The sequence below is a fragment of the Drosophila grimshawi genome, unplaced genomic scaffold (genome assembly GCF_018153295.1).
Source record: "Drosophila grimshawi isolate 15287-2541.00 unplaced genomic scaffold, ASM1815329v1 contig_1377, whole genome shotgun sequence".
Lineage (NCBI taxonomy): Eukaryota > Metazoa > Arthropoda > Insecta > Diptera > Drosophilidae > Drosophila > Drosophila grimshawi.
In genome coordinates, this window is record NW_025062900.1 from 24,564,758 (window position 1) to 24,586,334 (window position 21,577).

Consider the following 21,577-nt stretch of genomic DNA (forward strand, 5'->3'; position numbering starts at 1 on the left):
AAACGAGCCCGCATTTTTTCTATTGCATCTGTGTTTGTTTGTTGAAGACAATTGCTTAAATTGATGAGCACAAAAGCGCAGAATGTCGAAACCAATTACTTTTGTTACGGGCAATGCCAAGAAGCTGGAGGAACTGATTGCCATACTGGGACCCAATTTCCCCCGCCAGGTCATTTCGAAGCAAGTGGATTTGCCCGAGTGGCAGGGCGATATTGAGGAGATTGCGGTGAAGAAGTGCAAGGAGGCAGCGCAACAGGTGAATGGACCCGTACTGATCGAGGACACCAGTCTGTGCTTCAATGCGCTGCAGGGTCTGCCCGGTCCGTATATTAAGTGGTTCCTGGACAAACTTCAGCCAGAGGGACTGCATCGTTTGCTCAGCGGCTGGGACGATAAATCGGCGCGTGCGATTTGCACCTTTGCCTACTGTGAGAGCAGCACGTCGGAGCCACAAATCTTTCAGGGCATCACAGAGGGCTCCATTGTGGAGCCACGTGGTCCACGCGACTTTGGATGGTTCGTATTTGGGAGTTTCTTAATTGAAAATCTTGTGCAAAAATATTTATATTGCAGGGATCCGGTGTTTCAGCCCAAGGGCTACGATCAAACCTATGCGGAGCTGCCCAAATCGGAGAAGAATAAAATCTCGCATCGCTTCCGCGCATTGGATCTGCTGCAGCAGCACTTTAAGGGCGATAGTTAAACTGAGAGAGACTCCTATTAAAATTCGCTATAAATAAGTTTATTGAAAGTTTTGATATTTGATCTATCATGTCGAGAAAACGTTGCTTAAACTAAAAGCTATGCAATCTTCAGCTTAGTCAGCCTTCTTGCTCTTCATGGGCTTCTTGACCTTTCCGACATCCTTTTTGCCAGCGACTGGTTTGTTCCAGTAATAAAGGAGCTGCGCAAAGATCACGCCATTGGCAAAAGTGGAAGCGCAGAAGGTGAGGATAATCATCTGATCGCCAGTCTCTTGAATCGAAGTAAAGATGCGTGCCAACGAACCGGCAAACATCAGTATGACCGTCGCCGCCGACAGCTGACCCGTGGAACCGGCCCTGTAGTTGGTCAGTGCCTGTGACAGTTTGCCAACCAGTAGAATGGGTATGTTGCAGCTCTGTATGGCGAGCAACACCCTCATGGATGTCATTCCAGAGTTCAGCACGTACAGTATAGTCGCATAACCAAGCAGAAAGATGACAGCATGCGGCCGGCGTCCGCCAAAGAAGAGGACGAGGACAGCAATGGCGACGGTTTGGATGGCGAGGAAAGTGTTGTCGCCCCATGAGCTGAATGGATAGCCATTCATAAAGCTGTACGACATGTGGAATGTGATGGCCAGCAGGTCCAGCATAACGCCCAATAGATTAATGCCCTCGCCAGACTTGGCATTGAGGATTTTCAGCACCTGCGGCACCTTCACCAGCACCGAACCAGCAATGATGCCAATGCCGAGACCTTTGCTCAGCAGCGCCTTAAAGCACGGCACTAAAAAAAAAAAATATAAAAAATTCAATTATCAACAACAGCAATTTCGTTGACGGATGCCACTTACCATCGAGGAAATTGTGATCCAAGAAGTAATTGTCGTAGCACTTCTCGTTCATGAGGAACAGAGCACCCTTCCTGATAAGATCGTCCATTTTCGGAAATCACTTTCTATATACTTAAGCGATGAGTGTGCTCTCAACAATTGTGCCGGCTGCTTATCGGGCCGCTACTGGCTGCTGATTGTGTGCGGTTGAACGGAGAAAATATTATTCACAATCATGCAGTACACGTAATACCCACACATTGAGCACCTGTTTTTTGTGGTGTTTTTGGTTTTACCTTGGTATTTTTTTAACAGCCCTCTAACAGCAGCATCAAGTCAAACATTTGCTTTAAATGCTATTAACAGCCTGCTCTATTATTTGAATGTGTTTGAATCTAACATTGGCTGTAACAGAATATTAACATTTCCATAGCTGAGCGCCATTAGAGATGTGCTGTAAACAAGACTTTCACTCTTACACCAGTCACTTCGCACGAATTAAGTGCAGCAGCAAGTAACTTCCATCGCTAGATATACATATTTTAAATATTTGATTTACCGATATCGATATCAATACATTCTTATCGTTGTGATTTAGAAATTATTTTACTTTACTCGCGACACTGCAGTTATCGTACGTTGAAGTTTTAAAATCGTCGAAAAGAAATATATATGTTTTTTGCTTAAAATTCATATTATATAATTACCAAAATGAACTTGTAAGCAATATTATTATGAAAAACAAGAAATAACTGTTTTCAATTAGACGAACAAAGGTCAACGATTAGAGGAAGAAAATACTTCAATATTATACGCTTGATATGCTTATCGCAAATATATATTGCCTGCCTGATTAATATAATTGTTTCACATGATTATCTGCAGCATGAATATGGCAATTAAAAGCACAAATGCGCAAGGGTCACAGTCACTTGCACTTCTGATTTGCATCCTCGGTAAAGTCTCTTAACTTATCAGAGGAACTATTATTGTTGTCGTCGTCGTCGTCTACGCATCACTTGCATTCCATTGCGCCTGCGCACTTTGCAGCTAGCCGATAAATGTCATTGTCATTGATTCCCATTGCAACTGGCATCTCCCTCGCTCATAAATTGAAGTCGCTCGCAGTTTTATTGAAATTGCTGAGGCATTCGGGTGAAACTGTTCCAGTAGCAGCACCTCCAATAAAGCATAAATTCATTAACCGTTACTGATTGGCACTCATTCGCACACAAGCATTCTTTTGTTTCCTAACCCCATACACACACAACCATACACACACATATACGCATGACGAAACAGAAAATGTGGTTGTATTCATAGATACAAGAATTGAACCCTATTTGTGGGTAAACATTTATTCATGTGACCGTCTCTCTTTGTGAGTGTCGATTCCGATTATTAAAGGTAATAAATAAATAAAATAATACCTGCATTTTTCTCTCATATCATACATGTATCAGCGAAAGCTCTCTCTATCTCTCCGATATATTTAATTGAATAAAATTGTCTGAAAATAGCAAATTTTGCGGTCAACATCAATGGAGCTGCTTTAAACGACAGCGTCTTTTATTACGAACTGGCCACACTGCAACCGTCAGAAGCAACGAATCTGCCCATTTACATTGTGCTACAGCAGGATCAGGAGGAGCATGCGAAAATTGTAGACATGGTGCGATACGACAAGGGCAAACTCAACGCCAAGGCCACCAACCTGACTGCCATCAGCTGGGCGCATGCCGTCAACAGCCAGCAGTTGCTCGGCGAGTCACTCAGCAGTGAGTATAAACTATAAACTTGATTTGACCCTTAAATGCCACATTAACTTATTCACTTATTAACGGCACTTCAAAGGCGACATTGATATGATTGAGGCCGATATTGTGCTGGGCAAGCTGAATGGCGAGGGCCCAGACTTGCCGGTGATGGCACATCCGCCAGCAAAGGTCTCGGATCTGACACTGGAGGACTTTCTGCAGCAAATCAAGGTGTACAACGAGGAGAACGAGGGAGCCGAGAAGGGTGTCAAGTTGGACTTCAAGTCAATAGAGGTGTTCGAGGGCTCCCTTGGAATTCTAGATGAGACCATACCAAAGGTCGACAAAACCATTGGACCATTGTTAAGTTGCTAGCTAAACTGCTTTGTTATTCGCTTAGATGACATATCCCATTTGGATAAATGCCGATATAATCAGCGGACCCGTGAAGCAAATCAGCTCTGTGCCAGTGGATCCGGCGCGATTCTTTGCGGGCTGCATGCGCTACAAGCAGGCCGTTCTCTCCATTGGCTGGACGACCAAATGGGGTGCCAATTACCGCGAGGGCGAGTACACCGAGGAGCAGTGCGACGCAATGCTGCAGGTCATCAATGACAACAACGTGACCTCTACAGGACAGCCCATCACTTTTCCCGTCCGTGCCGGCATTGCCGCTAATAGCGCCACGCAGCTGCATGATCTGGTTGCTGCCGTGAATGGGACCAACGAGTGCACTTTGACAATTTGGTCGTCGGCCAACGACTATGTGGATGTGGCTCAGTTACGGAAACTTATCTTCGGCTTCGGCTTGGATCGTGTCTATTTGGATGTGCCCGAAGAGCTGTCCTCGCAATTGGATCTGGGGAATACGGGACACGGTGCGAGCACATTTAACTCCCTGGTTAGCTTTAGCTTTGTCAGCCTCTGTTTTTGGGCCGTCTCCAGCTGGCTGAAGAGCGTGTAAAGAAACTATTCCTTCATTTGTATTCGTATTTTTTTGTTTGTTGTGTTTTTTATTCAGTTATATTTTCTTTTAGAATTTGTTTTCTTACGTATTCAGTTGAGGACGTTCGATGAATACGCGTTTTAGATTTGTATCACTTCATTTCAATTCAGACGCAAATTGTCGCCACCTTGTTATATAAAAAAAATAACTAAAAAATACCGTTATGCATTAAATTTATACATGTATATAATATAGTATAATATAAAAATACTTTGGATGTGCGCAGTTTTAATGTTAACAAGGGGATTGATAGCTTTCGACCTAGAATAATCACTCTTAAGATGTTTAGTTTACTTACTAAATTAGTTAATGACTTTCACTTCTCTTTCGTTTTTGGCACTAATAAATAAATAATCTTATCAATCTCTCTCTCTAAACTCCCGGCACGCACATATAAATTCTGGTGCAGTGAGATGAGGAAAGAATGTGAGCATGATTTGTGTGTGTTTGTTTATGTATGGATGAGTGGTGTATGTGTGCGTGTGTGTGTGAATATGTATGTAATAACGCTATGTGAATGAGGCAACTCGGCTAGGGGGAACAGCCTCTTGAGTCTTAATGGCGAGACGAAGGCTCCTTATGTATATATGCATATATGTTTGTACAATATATATAACAACGAATGAAAATGCAAGATGCAACGATGTATATATATATATTAACTAGTTATCACATCTGTTGAGCGACTCTCGATTAGCCGATCTGTGGAAGTGTTGCCAGCGCTGTACTCGTCATCGGTATCTTCAATGCCCGAGTTGCGCTCATAGTCCAACAGTCGGACGACAACTCGCTGATTGTGGCTGGCATTCTGACGAAGTAGTTGCTGCACTGTTGGGGTCGCACCAGTCACATTGGTGGCGGCACCAAAGGTGGCTAGCGGACGCAATACGGAGACCTTGGCCTTGGGATCATCGCTATGGCAGAGTCGCGTCAATTGGCGTGTGGGATACCAGCAAATGCAGATTAGACCGCCGGCAAGCAGTATGCCCGTAAAGATCTGACCCAGCATAACAATGAGTGGCACGAGAGCAATGTCCTCTGCGATTTCTTTGCTGACACGCACACGCTCCTCGGCCCACATCAGTGGCAGTAGGACCCGTGGCACGCGTGCATAGAGACTGCAATTGAAAAATATTAATTAAAAGGTGTCATCAACACTGCGAGACTTTGCTGTGCATGATTAACTTACGAAACACCTGGCACCGGCTGCATCAGATAATTGGCCTGGAAGCCACCACCCACATCCATGGGTACGCCAGCGTTCGGCTCCAGTGCCATGTAGAACTCATGCTTCTCAGGATCCGGCTGTAGGCCATCCAACGCCGCCAGATAGCTAGGATCGGCCAGATAAAAGTGTGGATATGACATATAGATAGATGTGTTGAAAACACAGTGGCCAACGTTGATAACACCCGCCGGCATACATTTGCCATCCACACAGAGACAACTGGTATCCGGATACATTGTGCCATTGTCCACGGCGTGTCTGGTGCCACTGAATTTGTATGCGGTGACGCCATGCACTGTGATCTCCTCCTTAAAGTCCAGCGGCACGGCGCGGCACAATTTGGGCAAGAAGAGGTACACGCTGTCCTTGGTGCTTAGATTGGGCGGAAAGAATTCACCCATTGAGCCCATGACTTTGCCACAAGCACCCTCAAAGGCGCCCGTATGCGTTAAATTGTTCCACGAGTGTATTTGGCCCATTTTGCTGATGTCATCGGCGCCAGTGAATATGTTAAGGTCGCCATCGAAACTGGAGCTGCCATTGCGCCCATACTGATAGCCTACGCGATCATATGGCACATCAGCGGGATTGAGCAACAAGCCCAGATTGACCAAAGAGTGTTCGAAGCCCTTGAATAACCATTCCTCGGCTGTTCGTGTTTCGCTGACATCCTGCGCTGAGCTCAGCGTGGCTGACGCTATCGCACGAATGATTGAGGGCAATTGGTAAAGACGACGGGCACCAGCCTAATAGGAAACATTAGCCTTTTAGTAAGATATGTATTCACCACTTTTGATTGCAACTCACGTGTGCCACTGTGTTGACCGAAGTGATTAAATCCTGCAGGGTGCCATTGCTGCCGGCAGCATCAAAGTAGAAAAAGGCTTTCTTGCGAAATGAAACTGATGCGTTTTGATTGTGCCACTCAATGTCCACCTTGTCGGGTTTTTCACGAAATCGATAGGGTCCCAATTGTACAAAGTGCGGCTTTCTTGGGGAGCCCTGGTAAAGGTCCTCCGGATTTGTCCAATTGAATAGATATACATCAAAGTTGAGCGGCAGCGGCGAAACTTTCCAGCCCTCAAACGATCGCGATGTGGGACTGAGTGCCATTTCCTGAAATCGTAATTGATTAAATTATAAACAATTTTATCTTTAAGCTATCATAAAATTAACCACCTAATTAAGATCAAATTGAATAGATAGATAGATATAGACGAATTGCTAGTTCTTATTATCATTCCTTAGTTTGTTTTTCCCATTTTGTTTTTAGAGCCCTGAAATGGCCCTGAGTCGACTTTTGGAACGCTTTGTTCAATGTCAGTCTCTCGCTGTATTGTTGGCTATCTATGTAATTACGCGATCATTCAGTCAAATGTCATGTGAGCGTCATGTTATCAGCATTTTGCCCAGCGGCCCATCAAAAATCCATCCCGACATGCATTCATCATTTGTCTAGATTCTAGGTGTATATTATAGCATTTGGAATAAATCCGTAGCGGTCATTTTGAAATTTAAGTTTCGAGTCATATACTTTAGGCATATTTTCATTATCATTCGCTGTATCTTTTTTTGAATTAGGAAATGACTAACTGATAAGAAGAATTATTGTTACATTCATGTTTGGTGTGAGACAACGGCACGTGTAAATATGCGCTCGTTGAAATAGATTGGATGGGATTTCCTAGATTGTTGCGGTTGCGGTTAGTTGGTTGATATCAAAGTCTGTCTGTAAAACAGGTGTTCTTCAGTCAAGGGCGACACACCTGTGCGCACTATAAGGCAGGTGTAATTACAAAAGCCTTTTATGAATTTGGCTTGCATGAAAGACAAAATCAACACAATCAAAAAACCACAAAAAAATAAGGAATAAAATAGAGTTAACGATTCATACATTGTTTCCTATCAACCATTTAATTCGAATGATAAATGGTTTGCGATAAGATAAGTCATTGCTAGGGCAAAAACTGAAATGGTTTGTTTACGAGGTTTGTCAATGCAACAGCATATATATTTCCGCTGGCAACATGTTTGCAAAATAGATCAGTGATGTGATTAACCTTGCAGCTGTTCGCTCCAGTGATTCATGTCACAATGATAGATTGATTGTAGGGGCAAACTACCAACTATCCGTATTAGGCCAAAACTTCTTAGTCAGTGGCCAAAAATAGGTAATAAAATAATGTCAAAAGCACACTGAAGTTTGTATACCCCCGTAGACCGGAGGTAATCTGCTGACATTTAAATTGAAGTCCAGAGTTCGATATTTGTTATTATGTCTATGTACTTTAAACAAAAAGTTTTACGACTGGCTTTCAACTGAATATTCCACATGGCAAGGTTAAATTGTGTAATTATATTGTACCAAAATGAGTAACTAAAACGATCTCTCGACCGATTGTCGCTATATCTATATCTATGCTATATAGACGGATATATAACAAGGCTGTTCATCAAGATAGCTTTAAAACTGAGCAATCGAACAGACGGGCGGACACGGCTATATCGACTTGGTTTGTGACGTTGATTAAATATACTTAATGATGACGCTGACGTGTCCTCCAATGCGTTACACATTTCATAAAAAAAAATTTTAATACCCTCTAAAAGGGTATATAAAACAAGTATCTTATCTTTCGTTATTTTTCTTTTAACGAACACCTGCAGCACACTCAGTTTTATATATTTTTTTTTGTGGAAAATTGAGTCCAATTGATATTTAATCAGACAACTGGTGAAGTCCCCCAATGTCGAGCATACCGCTCTCCCTGCCATCCGCCAATGCCACACTAATTGTATGCTAATGAGCGAGGTTCACGCCCAGTTGACCCCGACGCCGTTTTGGCAAATTGGCTGCTGGAGAATCTTGACTCCCTCGAGATGGAACTTGACTGGATGGCAACAAGACTGATGTAATTATGCAAAGAACCGTAACTGATTAGATAAGAACTGTTAGATATGGGGCAGCTCCATAAAATACTATATTAAAAAGAAAATTACTTAAGCGAAAATATGTTGAATTTGCCAAGAGAGGCGTGCTAAATAATGTTCATTTTTACTAGAAAGTCTTGCGAACTATACTTCTTATATTTGAAAATTACTCCCTGCAACAAGTCCTGTTTGGATCAGCCAGCAGCTTACTCACCTTGCCGCGCATGTGCGTAAACATGTCAATCCAGTTGCGCAGCAGATAAACGCCACCGGCTATGCAGCATGCCCCCAATAGGAAAATGCTCAGCCGCCAGGCACAGAGACGCGCGCGTGATGTCATCTCTTTTGATTGCGATTGCGATGGCTTTTGCGATTTTCGATGACGATTACCGACAACGTCTCTGGCCTTGCCCGTTTTAGAGGCTACTTCCGTTATCGTTTTTGTTGTTGTTGCTGTGGGTGTCGCGCAGGAAACTTTTTTAGTTTTTCGTACGCCTGTTCTGTTGCTCTTCCTATGTTGCACTGAGGAGGCAAAGCGTTTGTGTGTCGATGTCTGCGTCGTCGGAGTCGTTGACGCTGCCTGTAAATACAGATAAGCACATCGAGAGAGAGAGAGAGCGTTAAAGTCCAGTCAGTAAATTTGTATATATGCATATGTGTGAGGCGAGTTGAGCCTTATCGATTTATCGTTATCGGGGCTTGTACGTGAACTTGCGAGAGCAGCAGCGGCTGGGAGAGCGTGTGAAAATTGCAAACGGATCACGCGCCAAAGCGCAGTGAAGCTTTACTGCGTCGTAATTGTAAATCTAATCGAAAAAAAAAATATTTTTTATTTATAGAAACTTATTTATAAAAACCACACTTCTATAATCCAAACTACTCATAGCTCTAATCAATAACAAAAAAATATAAAATTTAATGTAAATTATATAAATATGCATATTCTAATAGAAATCTAAAATGTGATTGCCCCACTGATCATTTTAGCCAGGCTCTAAAAAAAACCGGTTCGTTTACAGTTGGAGTGGGTGTAATATATTATTATTGTTGCTACGCGGCCTTTGTTTTTTTTAGGCCTTTTGTTGTTGATGCAGCACAAAAGCACTTCAACATTCCTGGGCATATGTGCTGCAAATGTACGTGTGTTTACTTTGAAATCGATGCACACGTAGCAAGGTTAAATAAATATTGAAAACAATATAGGAAAAAAATGGGTGTTCCATTACTCGACTAGCTGCATTTGTGAACAACGCCCACAGCCACCATCCAGTTTTTTGCCTAGTGCTCTGATTATTTAACTTTGCTTTGTTGACACAGAAACAGAAAATTAATCACACGAATTTAACACTTAGTCATGGATTGGGGGCAACAACTTTGCCTCGTACAATTATAAAAAATAAAAAACGCAACTTTAAGCTGAACATTAATGGGGTTTATTGTATGAAGTGCAAATAAGAATACAAGGTTTTTTATATTTTACTTGCACAGGAATCCTTGAGCTGTTGTTGTTCTGCAGCTCGTCACTTCCGCAACCTGTTGACATATTATGCTCTTTCACTATGTTCATATGCTGTATGTGTTGATACACCTATAAATAGATCAAGACAGTGCAATGTGCCAAAATGAACATATAACCATGCATACATACATACATACACACATACATACATATGTGTACTGTTATATGTTCTCTATGTGTAGTGCTAATCTTAATTTGCCAAACTCACAAAACTCACTATGCGTCACAGTATGATTTGCGAAACGTAACTCCAACAAAATGGCAGCGTATTTCTTTATTTTGTTTAATGTTTACTGTTTTATCAGCGATATACAATTAGCAGGAGCGTACGCTCGTTTCGCCAGTATTCATATTCGTATTCAGCTGCGGGCTTAACGCTCTCGCGCCCGCGCCTTGTGCTCTCTCTCACACTCATACACACAAACACTCGCGTGCTCTCAGCAACAACTTTTTAATTATGTGCGTAGGGATTTTTTTTCTTACGTTTTAGCTGTTAAGCGTTGTTTTGGTTTCAACGTCTGCGACTTTGGTTAACACCTTTGGCACTTGTCACTTTTACTGCTTCCTCTTGTTATTTTTGAAATTACATGCTCTGTTCTCAAATACTCTTTAATTTTAGCTACACTTCCATTAATATTCATGACCACAATAAAATCAAAACGTTTCTTTAAATGCACTTTGTGGTTTTAATGCGTGTGTATTTGTATTGGTGGCGTCTATTTCTCGCATACTTGCATCTCACTCGCGCGCGTTTGTTTTAATATAGCCAGACGACAACGCACCGTTAACTTGATCTTGAACCCTGCCAAACAACCACGTGTCACAAGATCACCATGTCTGAGCGGCACTACGCCTGTTCTGCGACTGAAGCAATTTTATTTTTCGAAAAGCCACCAAGCAGCAATTATATATTTTTCATTAAAAGCAAGTAGTAGCTGCTTATTCAGCAGCTGGTCGACATCAAAATACCCTACACCAGTATTCCACTAGTTGTCATATTCTAAATTGGTATACTATTTGACGCAGTTCTATTTCGATTAGACATTCAATGAATTTTAAATTGTTACTATAATTTTATAGTCTGTCTCTGTAACTTGTAGATGCAACGCTGATTTCATTATACAAAATGTTCAGAACATCGATGCAACTCTACAACTGAGAGGGTAAGCGCACAGAAATGAGAGTGGCAGCAGCAAAAGAGCGTAGCAGCTCTCGCTCTCGCTCTCTCTCAACATTATCTCTTTGCATCTCCCGTTGCCTATGTGTGTACTTCTTGGCCATCCATGACAAAACCGGTTCCATCTCTCCGAAACGGGTACACCACTGCTCGGTAAACGGTAATACATAATTTAAATTCATATTTTTAACGGACTCGATCCCTTTTCAGCATAAAATGGAATGTTGGAATGTCAACATTTATCAGATCACATATATATTCATATACTCATACATATACTAAGTGTCTCGTATAGTTCTTATGAAATGCTTATCAGTAATTGATTAGTGAGGTTTTGAATTTGGTGATTAAGAAAATGTTGATAGCAAAATCAAAAAATACCCGAGTAACCTGCAAGAAGGTAAGTTTTAAATACAGCCCAATTACAATAATATTCATAAAGTTTATTGAGCAAGAGAACTTTGTATTTTCAGCTATCATGAAATAAGCGAGTAGATAATTTCAACAATGTATGGACTTGACGAAGAAATCACACATAAAAAGAGAAATATAAGATATTTTATTAGCTTACTTTTTAAACACCACTAACACTCTTACTCTGTATGTACTTAGTATTACTTAGACTCAAACATATTCAACTCTAGAAACTACTCCTTATCACATTACATTTAAATCTATTAATATGACACATGCTCTCAACTGGCACGCTGCGAGTCATCCGATGCCGCCACAAATTGTAATCCCACAAGCAGTGGTGAACCCTCCACCGCATAATTCTTGAGTTCCGTATTCGCTGTGGCTGCCTGCATGCGGGTCTCCATGCTGGTAATATCGATCTTGCGCATGAAATGTTTCTGCAACAGCATCTGTCGCGGATACCAAAGTACCATCATAACTCCCAAGGCTATGGCTACAAAGCCGCAGACCTTTCCGACAAGCGCAGAGATCGGTACGAGTTTTAAATAAAACAAAAGATCCGGTGAAATGCGAACTCTGTAGTCGGCCCAGACGAGCGGAAAGAAATTGCTACGTGATTTGCGAAACACGCTGGACACATGAGAAGATTAACAATAATTATTATTTTCTATACAATGCTGAGATTAATACTCTTTACTTACGATTCTGGACGCGGTTCCACCAGCAGACTGATCATCAGGCGCGCCTTGATGTCCAGAAGCATTGCAGTCTTGGGCTCTAGTATAACGGTAATCTCATGGCGATCCTTGTCCGGCTTCATCCCATCTACTGCATCAGCATAATAGGGATCCGCATTATAGAAATGTGGCGATGAGGCAAAAATGGGCACATCATACCAGCAGGTGGAGATGTTCAACAGGCCCGAACGCACTTCCCGGCAGTTGTCCGTGCAGTAGCAGCTGTTCTCTGGATTGTCAGTTCCTGAAATTTCAATTAATGGTCAAATAGTGGTTGATTGATTGATGAGTAATTTATGCTACCATTTGCCATATTCCTCGCCGAGCCCTTGTAGACGTAAGCTTCGAGACCTTCAAAGTCCATTGTGCCCGCGTAATCGATTTTCAGCTCACGGCAAAGGTCGGGCAGAAAGAATGAGATCGGCTCACCCTGCCGCAGTGGACTGGGATGAAACTCCCCCATGCTACCACGCAGCTTGCACTTGGGATGACCATTGGTGACATTGTCGTAACGCCAGCGCGCAATTTGACCCAATTTACTAAAGTCCTGGAGTCCGGTGTAGACATTAAAATGACCATAGATCTCTGTGCTGCTATTGCGCTGTGAGCGAGAATCAATTTATTAGCAATTTTCCATGGTACACTCGGAAAATAAAGGCTATTGTAAATGCAAAAGTTACTTAAAACATTTTGCTATTCAAACTCGAAGAACCATTCACTCATGACTATTCTTATTTCCTAATTTTAATTTAAAACCGACTGCTTATTTTAAATAAATATGATTCAATTATCAGGTATAAAATACTTATTGCAATCATTAAATATCATTAAAGATTGAGTTCTCAATTAAAAGTAGCGTTATGACTTGCCATGACTTCATTTCTTTCATCGAATCGTATCACTTAATCAAATATCCGTCATAATCGGTGGTAATATTTTTTCTCATACGAAAATTAGTTTTATCCACTTATCAAATCCATCCCATTCTGATAAAATATTACAACACAAAAGTGAAATATGAAGTTCTCATAAAAAAATAAAAACTAAATTGTTGAAAAATTTGGATGTCAGAAGGCTGACTTCTCTCAAGAAGAGTATACAATCTTCGATTTGCCTAAAAGACGGTTCTTTCTTAAATGAAACTAAAGTTAGCTTTAAAAGTGTTGCATAGAATCAATCTTACCGGATAGCCGTAGCCAATGCGCTCGTAAGGGAAATGCAATTGGGGTATCATTTTGGTGGGAACCATTTTACTCATCTTTATCAGCGGCGTATCGAAGCCATTGAATAGCCAGTCATCGGCAGACCTCTTGAATGTCGCCTCCGTTCCATACATGTTCATGGCCATGAGCATGAGGGTGCGCAGAAATGGACTCCAGTTCTGCATTTTATTGAGTAGACCAACGCTCAGAGTATTGGGGCACACAATGGTGTCGTTCAGTTTTCCGCTACTGGCCGTGGCATTGAAGTAGAAGCGACTACGACGCAAATAGGATACGGTGGAATTCTCTAGATGCCAGACGACGTTCATTTTTTGTTGACTCTCCGTAAATGAATAGGGTCCGAGCTCCTCGAAGCGTGGCTTCACATTCGGATCGTTAAAGTGTTCCGAATTTGTCCAGTTAAAGATGTAAATATTTACCGCAATGCTCAAATTGGGTGATTGCCACAGATTGCTAAGCATCGAATTGGGTTTGAGCACCATAAACTGTTGAAAGTATGCATGATATGTAATAATTGATAGTGTCCTGATATGGCTGATGGATAATCCATTCGTCCTGGCTGCACTTACCCACTCCAAGGCGCGACGTTGTATGCGCTCAAGGTTGAGCACATAGACGAGTCCCAACAGAGCGAGCACAACACCCACCAGACTGGTCAAGGCAATCCGATTTTTTGCAATCATGTCACTCATAGCACGATGGTTGCGCCTGAAATGAATCTCGAGTTTAGTATCAAGTTACGTTCTTGATTCAAATAGCTAGTCGCTTAATTTATGTCAACTGGCTCAGCGGTTGTACTATGTACTTGCTCTTAAATATATAACGATCAGTAAGTAGTTAATATTGAATCAATTACTTGCAATAGTTTACGCACGCTTTAATCCGGGCTCAAGTCAAGTATTTCTCATAAATTAAAAATATCATAAAATTAGGTATTTTGCTTGTTGTTGTCACAACTTTAACACATTTTTCCTTAGCAAATTAATTATTCAAAATAGCAAATTTCTGCTCAGACTAACTAGTCGCGACAAGATCACATAACCTTGACGTCTTTGAATTCAATTTCAGATACGTCGTCTGAATTTCTCTTGTAAACCACAAAATAAAATTTTCTTGACCACATCCCCAGGAGAAAAGAGCTGCAAGCCAAAATCGTTGAGCTCTTTTTCTCTTTTGGAGCAATTAGGACGAGCCGACAACATTCTTAAAACTATTTTTATACCCTGAACCCATTGCAAATGGTTTTCTGCAAATGTATGTAACAGGAAGATGGAGGCATCATCAGCATCAACAGCCGAGTCTATATAGTCATGTCAGTCTGTCCGTCTGTATGAACCCGCGCTTCTCAGATACTACAATAGCTACAGACTTATTTCGAATATAAATTACATTTATATAAATTTAAAGACTCTAATTAGTACATAATACACACTAACATATTTTTGATCAACTGTCCAAATTTCATCAAGGTCGGATAAAAAACACCCAGGTTGTAGTCAACAATATATTCTCATATTGATCTCATTTCAAGCGGGCCCAAGCAATTTCTGTATTCATAATCGTAATTGATAAATATAAATGTATCCCCCCGTTATCGACGATTTTCTGTACGTGCTTATGTATGTACATATGTATACCTGTATGTATTTAAACGCGTTTGTCGCAAGCCGCTGGTTCCAGTTCGGGCTTGTGAATAAATAAATGCGCTGCTTTAGTTTTATTATGCGCCACTATTAAAGCTTGGCAATAAAACTAAAATATATTCTGATTTCTTTGTATTTATTACAAATTGTTGCATTTCCCCGACGCGAAAAACTACAATAAATTTTAAGTTTTATAAGCATAGAAAAGCCATCAACGTCAATTCAAAGAAAACATGAATGATCCACAAAAGAAAACACGAAATAAAAATTGTAGTACAGAATTTTTTAATAAATAAAAAGGAGTAAATAAATAATAATAATGTTTATCAACAAATAAATAATAGAAAAATAATGATTAGTAAACTATTTATAAAATAAGTAAATAAAGAATAGAAATGAAATATTTATAATACATTATTTTGAAAATTAAAAAAGAAATAAATATAAACAAATATGTACCAAGAACCGGATTGCTTCATGAACTACATGATCAATACTTCAATTTTTATTTAAAATATTAAGAGCATAATTATATGCGCGAGTAGTGAGTTTGGATACGTAATACTGGAAATACTGATTATTTGTTTAGGGAGATTCAGAATCGATGAATCCGGCAGAAATAGTAGAACTTTCAACACGATAGTCTTAAAACGGAGAGATTAGTTTGCACCGAGAGATTAAAACTGATAGATACACAAATAGCTATCAAATATAATAAATTATATATATTATATTATAATATGGGTTTGCTTTGCATTGCTTTGCTTTAATACGTTGCACAAATAATTTGAATAATTCTAGCAACGCTTTTATGAGTTCAGTGTCGCTTGGATATATATAATCATAATAGCTCGACTTAATAATTTTACAATTTAATGTATGTCAAAACACTCTATAAATATATAATTAGCGAGTTGACTGGTTCATAAGGTGATGACTTACCTCGGTAATTTGATTTGGATGGCCTCTCCAATGATACGGCACAGAACAGATTAATCACTCTTGCTATAAACACCTGTTCTCGATTGTCTTTTGCTGTTAATGTCGAGCCGAAGACACAAAGGTCCATATAGGTTATCGTCACTCAACTCTGATAATGCACATCGGGTTCTTTTCTCACTGATAATGCCACAAATACCGTTGACTTCGCTGACTGGCTCGATTTTATTTGTTGTATTTTGTTTGAATCCTGCAAGTTGAACCGGTGCTCAAAAGATTTTCCAGTTTCCCGGAGACGCATATGAAACGCTCAAAGTGCCGACTTGATAACGACTGACTACTTTAAGAAACATGCTGCTACTTTAGTACTTGACAAAAAAACAACAACAAATACACACACATGCACACACACACACACACATAAAACAAATATTAATAAAAAGAAAACTGAACGCAAAACGATTATTATGCGGCGTTGCAACGAATTGATACAGCACCTAAAGAAAGTTCATTGATGCACTGTACAAAATAAGTGAGTACATTTTACAGACGCCGATCGAGTTGACAACATTTTCAGCCTGATAATAATAATAATCAGCTTATCTGCTTGTATGCATGGTGGATCGGTCAATGACTTGATGGAAACAATTTTTGTGCAGTGTATTGGCCATACAATACTGTGTTTAATTCTTAATGCTTGTGCACTCAGTACTTAGTGTTGTTTTAATGGTCGACTCGGTTCAACCGATCCATAATCTTGGCGCAGGTTATCTTTTAACGATTTGGTGGCGTACAGTTGCCCGGAGACCGGGCAGACGCGGCAACATTTACCCCGAAATGGGGGCACCACATAAGTGCCACCACCCGTCACTCGCATCGTACTCATGCGTTATCACTTAAACTCTAACCTGGCCGGCAAAATACAACATCGGCAACTGGGCAACAGAGTTGCAGCCAACTAAATCTACAAAATTTTCGTGTTTTTCCAGTTTTCCGTGCGTTTACTGATAAGACTTGACAGAGCCACGTTCCAATCGCACTTGGACCCAATGAGCAATGGCGCTGATGTGATAAAATTGAACAACCGCAACAACAACATACAACTACTATAAACATAAATGTATATAAATATATTTGATATTGATATACAAATATATATATATATGTTTTACATATCTTTTGTAAAACGATGTTATACATTTTTATTGACTTATTACATTGTATCTGAGTATCTGAGTATCTGAGTATCGCTAATTGTCAGTTGATGAATAAGTCATCAATCAAGATTCGAATAAACTGTAATGTTTTTTTTCTGCCTAATAGACAGATTTTTACTAATTCACAATTTATTTCAGATTACGAATCTCAAGTACCTATTAATTTCTACTAATCGATAATATGTTTTTATATTCATTATATATTCTAAAGTAAGGTCGAAGGTCTTCAAAATATATTAGTTATAGATTTCAGCGGTTCTTTTTCAAATCTGCTATAAATTCGTTTTTAGTGCAAGAATTGAGGGAGAACTAAAATGATTTTTATGTTTGTAGAAATAATTTCAAAATATACGACAAAAATTTCCGTTAAAAGCGGTTATCTAAAAGGAAGAAACAAATTTTCAGAAATTCAGAAAATAGTAATGAAATTTTTCGTGATCAAAAGTGGCTTCAAATTAAATCAAATGAATTTATAAAATATCTGAAATTTGTGTATAAGTCAAATTTAAAATTTCAAGGTTTAGTAATATAAGGAAAAAAAAGGTTTCATTTAAGAAATTCTATCTAATTTATTTAATTTATTATTTTTTGTTGTAGAAAAACGTGCTTGAATTTTAGAAACGGAAATCTATCCTATTATTTATATACTACTTGCAATGAAAGATTAGGAGGGTGATTCCATTCGTACCTCGTGAATACAAAATAATCAAAATGTCATTAATAAGTTGAACTAAATAAAAAGCAATAAATCAATGTAAGTGAAATTTAAATTTTCATATTTAATTCAGTGCTTAGGCGATTTGTTTTTAATTCGATTATAATACAGGGCTAATTAATAATAATGTTGTTGGGTTAGGCACAGTTTGGGGCAGGTCATCAATTACAATCTTACAAAGCTAAATTTGAGCACACCGGACACATAATCCATATTGGGCGTCATCTTTTTGGTATCAATTCTCAGCCATCTCTCACTGATCAAGTATCGCGGGTTCTACAAGCAAAGCAAAATGTGGAAATTAGTGATGCATCAATAATGAGATCAGGTATTATTTGTTTTGCACGCCTACTTGCACACAGCTGGGATTAATGTCACTCTGTCGGATCCACAATTCCAGTGGCTGAGTGCGCCAGCTTTGCTTGGACAGCGCCGTCAGACAGCGTGTGATGAACGCTTCACCAACGCAACGTGATCTCGTCATGTCCAAGATGCGCAGCTGGCGACAGTTGCTAATGAATTGCAACAGACCAGCCGGGCTCTCCAGCTGATGGCCACACAGGTGCAGCTCGCACAGCTCTGGCAGCTGGACGGCCAACTGCGAGAGCATCTGATCGCTGAGGCACTGCAGCTGGCCCTCATCCTTCGACTGGCCGTGCACCTCCAGGCGGCGCAACTGTCGCAGATTGCTTAGCTCGCGAAAGAAGCGCTCATAGTCGTGGAGTAGTCCACTGAAAGAGAAGCCCTCGATTTGCTTGGTGCCGCCAGCTGTGGCTGGGCTGCTGGGCCGCGCTATGCGCGCCAGCACATCGAACACAAAGTTCTTCGAGTAGATGGATAGCTTGTGCAGCCGGGGCAATCGGAGCAGCTGTTGCGTTATGTCCGACTCCATGCACAGATGATAGTCGGCAATCTTGATGTGCTCGAGCGTAGGACACAGCTGCACGTCGACCAGATCACAGCAGTTCACCTCATCGCAATCCTCCATTATGTCAAATGTGCGCAGCTTCAGCTGACGGAATATGTCGCGAAAGTGCTGCGACTCCAGATACTGACACTCGTCCAGGCACAGCTCACTGAGCAGCTCCAGCTCACACAGATACTTGCCCGTCACCTGGCAGCCGCGCAGCTTCAGTTTGCGCAGCGATGGAAAGACGCGCCTCAACAGACGCACATCCTCATCCACAAAACGGACACGTCCACGTCGCGGCTGCGCTTCGCTGCCCAACCACTCGAGGCTACTCACGCCCGGCAAACAGTGTCCACTGAGCATACGCAATCTTCGCACATCCAGCTGCTGGCAACTGAGCCGCTCCAGATGTGGCGCCAGGGCCAACATGAATCTCTGAAATTGTCGCGACGTGGCCCGGCACAGCTGCTCATCGTGCAGCACAACATTGTGGACGCGCGTGCGCCACAGCGTTTGGACAATGTTCCGCAGGCGACTGTGCATGTGTGTCAGCTGAAACTGTTGATACACACTCAACTGGGTCAGTATCAAGGCCAAAACGTCATCGTTCAACTGCAGCAGCGAAGGGGGTCGGCCCGGCTCTAAGTTGCAGATGATAGTTATTGTTTGGCATTCCGAAGTGGTTATATTCTCAAGGCCGTTTCAATTTACCTGATGATTGCTCTGCTATTGTTGCTGTTGTCATCTGTGGGCTGGCTTGGAAATTGGAGTGCTGCTGTTGCCGTTCTTGTTTAGCTGTTGGCAGTCGCAGCGCATTTTAAACACTGCCAAATAAATGCAATTCCGCCAGCTGTCTAGGTTCCATAATTCCCAACGCCTGCCTACCTAAACGTGACTTCCTTTAGGGGTGGTTTTTTCCAGGCAACGGCGGCATCCACCTACCTGCCGTCTTCAGTTAGTGATGTGCCACAGCCAGCCGATTATTGCGATTATTGCGACTATCGGCATGCCCATAGTTTTCAGAGCCGATAGTCGCTCAGTGGAATTTTGCTTTTATTTTTATAGAACTGCGCTCACTTAGCATTAGCATATTCATCAAGCAAAAATACGTTTATTAAATATATAAATATCAAATATATCTATAATGATATAGCGCAGGATTTTCGCATTGAATTCCAGAACCAATTTGCATCAGCATCAGGCAATATTTCATTATTTATTTATAAAAAACTGCCTGCAACAATGTTACAAGCAATTTGTCACATTTGTGTATAATTATGCATAGACACCTATTAATCTAGTTTCTGTTAAGTGGTCTGTCTACAACAATGTTAGATGCAATTTAATACCAAAGCCACTGGAGGTGGCAGCAACTATTTAAAAACCCGATCTGCCGCTTTAAATGTTACATCAGGTAAAAGGAAATCAGCAGTTCTCGAAAGAGTATACCTAGAACAAGCCGATATCGTTGACTCCTTTATATCCTTGCGTCCATAATATTTATTGTGGTATTCCCCAGAAATGAGCGCATTATCTGCAAACTGTAAACAAAAAACTTGCAAACTTTCGTTATTACCTTTAAAATTTGTTTGTTGTGTTGTTGCTTCGTCATTATTATTATTTATCGTTTTTTTTTTCATTTTTTGTTTATTTGTTGTTTGGTGCTTACTACGTCATCAATTTGTATGTATTTAATTACATTTAACTTTTACAATATATTCTATGTTGTATTTATAATGTTTTATTATTATTCATCCAATTTCATTTGTCGGTATAGGCATATATTGTAGGTATATATAGTGTATATATTGTATCTGCATTATAGTACATTATTGTTTCTATTTACTTAGTATTGTTACTGATTTATGTTTTACTTTTGTTTTGTTTTCTTTCTTTATTGTTGCTTTAATTGGCTGCCAGGCGTTTTAGGAATCATTTGCGACTCAGCAGCTTATTGTTAATAATAATTATCATTATTATTATTAGTATTACGTGTGTATTTGTAAGTGTGTGGGTGGTGTTTGTGTTTGTATGTGTGTGTGTGTCTGTTTTTATACTTACAAATTAACATTTAATTTATTTAAATATTGCAACACAATTGAAATTTGTTGTTAGTACATATGTACCTAAAGAATTGCCATTCGCTTGCTACGCTTGATACAGTTAATCAGTTAATATATAAGTTAATAATCGTACAATATATACTCGATATTTGTTTTTTATACTGCGTCCTACTATACACATCACCAATCTATTTTAAAAACACCAAAAACTAACACGGCTAAAACAACTACATAAATATGTATGCATGTGTGTGTATTGTTTGTGTGTGTGTTTGTTTTTTACAATTATGCGAAGTTTTCAAAGTTTTTGAATTCATTAGCTGCACTTCTTCGATATAAAAATACATAAGACTTAAGCGACTCGTTATACAATCAAAAATCTGCTAAAACTTCGCAATAATTTGTGTTTTCTTTTCTTCTCTTTGTTTAAACAATTTAATTTATGCGCGCAACATTTGTTTTACTTTTCGTATTTTTTTTATGTTTTCTTTTTTACAATTTTCAATTGTTCCCTGCATTCTTAGTATATATTTTAAAACTTCTATAGCCGCCAAAAAA

General features: G+C 40.1%; 6 protein-coding genes across 7 annotated transcripts; 2 read left to right on the forward strand and 4 right to left on the reverse strand.

Annotated features, from left to right (window-relative positions):
- Positions 1-745, forward strand: LOC6566606 (inosine triphosphate pyrophosphatase). Its single transcript, XM_001993391.2, has 2 exons — positions 1-516; positions 574-745. Exons 1-2 carry the CDS (start codon positions 83-85, stop codon positions 701-703), a joined length of 564 nt encoding a protein of 187 aa, XP_001993427.1. The 5' UTR covers positions 1-82; the 3' UTR covers positions 704-745.
- LOC6566607 (mannose-P-dolichol utilization defect 1 protein homolog) lies at positions 727-1,921 on the reverse strand. The gene is made up of 3 exons (XM_001993392.3): positions 1,834-1,921; positions 1,559-1,730; positions 727-1,491 (listed from the first exon to the last, which is right to left on the reverse strand). The coding sequence occupies exons 2-3, from the start codon at positions 1,644-1,646 to the stop codon at positions 818-820; spliced, it is 762 nt and encodes a 253-aa protein (XP_001993428.1). The 5' UTR covers positions 1,647-1,730; positions 1,834-1,921; the 3' UTR covers positions 727-817.
- A 95-nt stretch (positions 1,922-2,016) lies between these two features.
- LOC6566608 (protein FAM151B) lies at positions 2,017-4,663 on the forward strand. Of its 2 annotated transcripts, XM_043214735.1 has the most exons (5): positions 2,017-2,051; positions 2,423-2,493; positions 3,058-3,315; positions 3,392-3,633; positions 3,695-4,663. In XM_043214735.1, the coding sequence occupies exons 2-5, from the start codon at positions 2,424-2,426 to the stop codon at positions 4,256-4,258; spliced, it is 1,134 nt and encodes a 377-aa protein (XP_043070670.1). In that variant the 5' UTR covers positions 2,017-2,051; position 2,423; the 3' UTR covers positions 4,259-4,663. The 2 variants fall into 2 exon arrangements, with proteins under 2 accessions (XP_043070670.1, XP_032595006.1); XM_032739115.1 differs by lacking the exon at positions 2,017-2,051 and having other exon boundaries at positions 2,349-2,493.
- LOC6566609 (protein peste) lies at positions 4,478-10,844 on the reverse strand. The gene is made up of 6 exons (XM_032739114.1): positions 10,462-10,844; positions 9,940-10,047; positions 8,674-9,039; positions 6,336-6,644; positions 5,490-6,274; positions 4,478-5,418 (listed from the first exon to the last, which is right to left on the reverse strand). Exons 2-6 carry the CDS (start codon positions 10,024-10,026, stop codon positions 4,959-4,961), a joined length of 2,007 nt encoding a protein of 668 aa, XP_032595005.1. The 5' UTR covers positions 10,027-10,047; positions 10,462-10,844; the 3' UTR covers positions 4,478-4,958.
- Positions 10,845-11,684: 840 nt separating this feature from the next.
- Positions 11,685-16,449, reverse strand: LOC6566610 (protein peste). Its single transcript, XM_001993395.2, has 6 exons — positions 16,118-16,449; positions 14,102-14,240; positions 13,493-14,017; positions 12,613-12,910; positions 12,274-12,553; positions 11,685-12,202 (listed from the first exon to the last, which is right to left on the reverse strand). The coding sequence occupies exons 2-6, from the start codon at positions 14,222-14,224 to the stop codon at positions 11,851-11,853; spliced, it is 1,578 nt and encodes a 525-aa protein (XP_001993431.2). The 5' UTR covers positions 14,225-14,240; positions 16,118-16,449; the 3' UTR covers positions 11,685-11,850.
- A 1,639-nt stretch (positions 16,450-18,088) lies between these two features.
- LOC6566611 lies at positions 18,089-19,920 on the reverse strand. Its single transcript, XM_001993396.2, has 3 exons — positions 19,668-19,920; positions 18,399-19,597; positions 18,089-18,322 (listed from the first exon to the last, which is right to left on the reverse strand). Exons 1-3 carry the CDS (start codon positions 19,699-19,701, stop codon positions 18,212-18,214), a joined length of 1,344 nt encoding a protein of 447 aa, XP_001993432.1. The 5' UTR covers positions 19,702-19,920; the 3' UTR covers positions 18,089-18,211.
- Between the last annotated feature and the right edge of the window lie 1,657 nt (positions 19,921-21,577).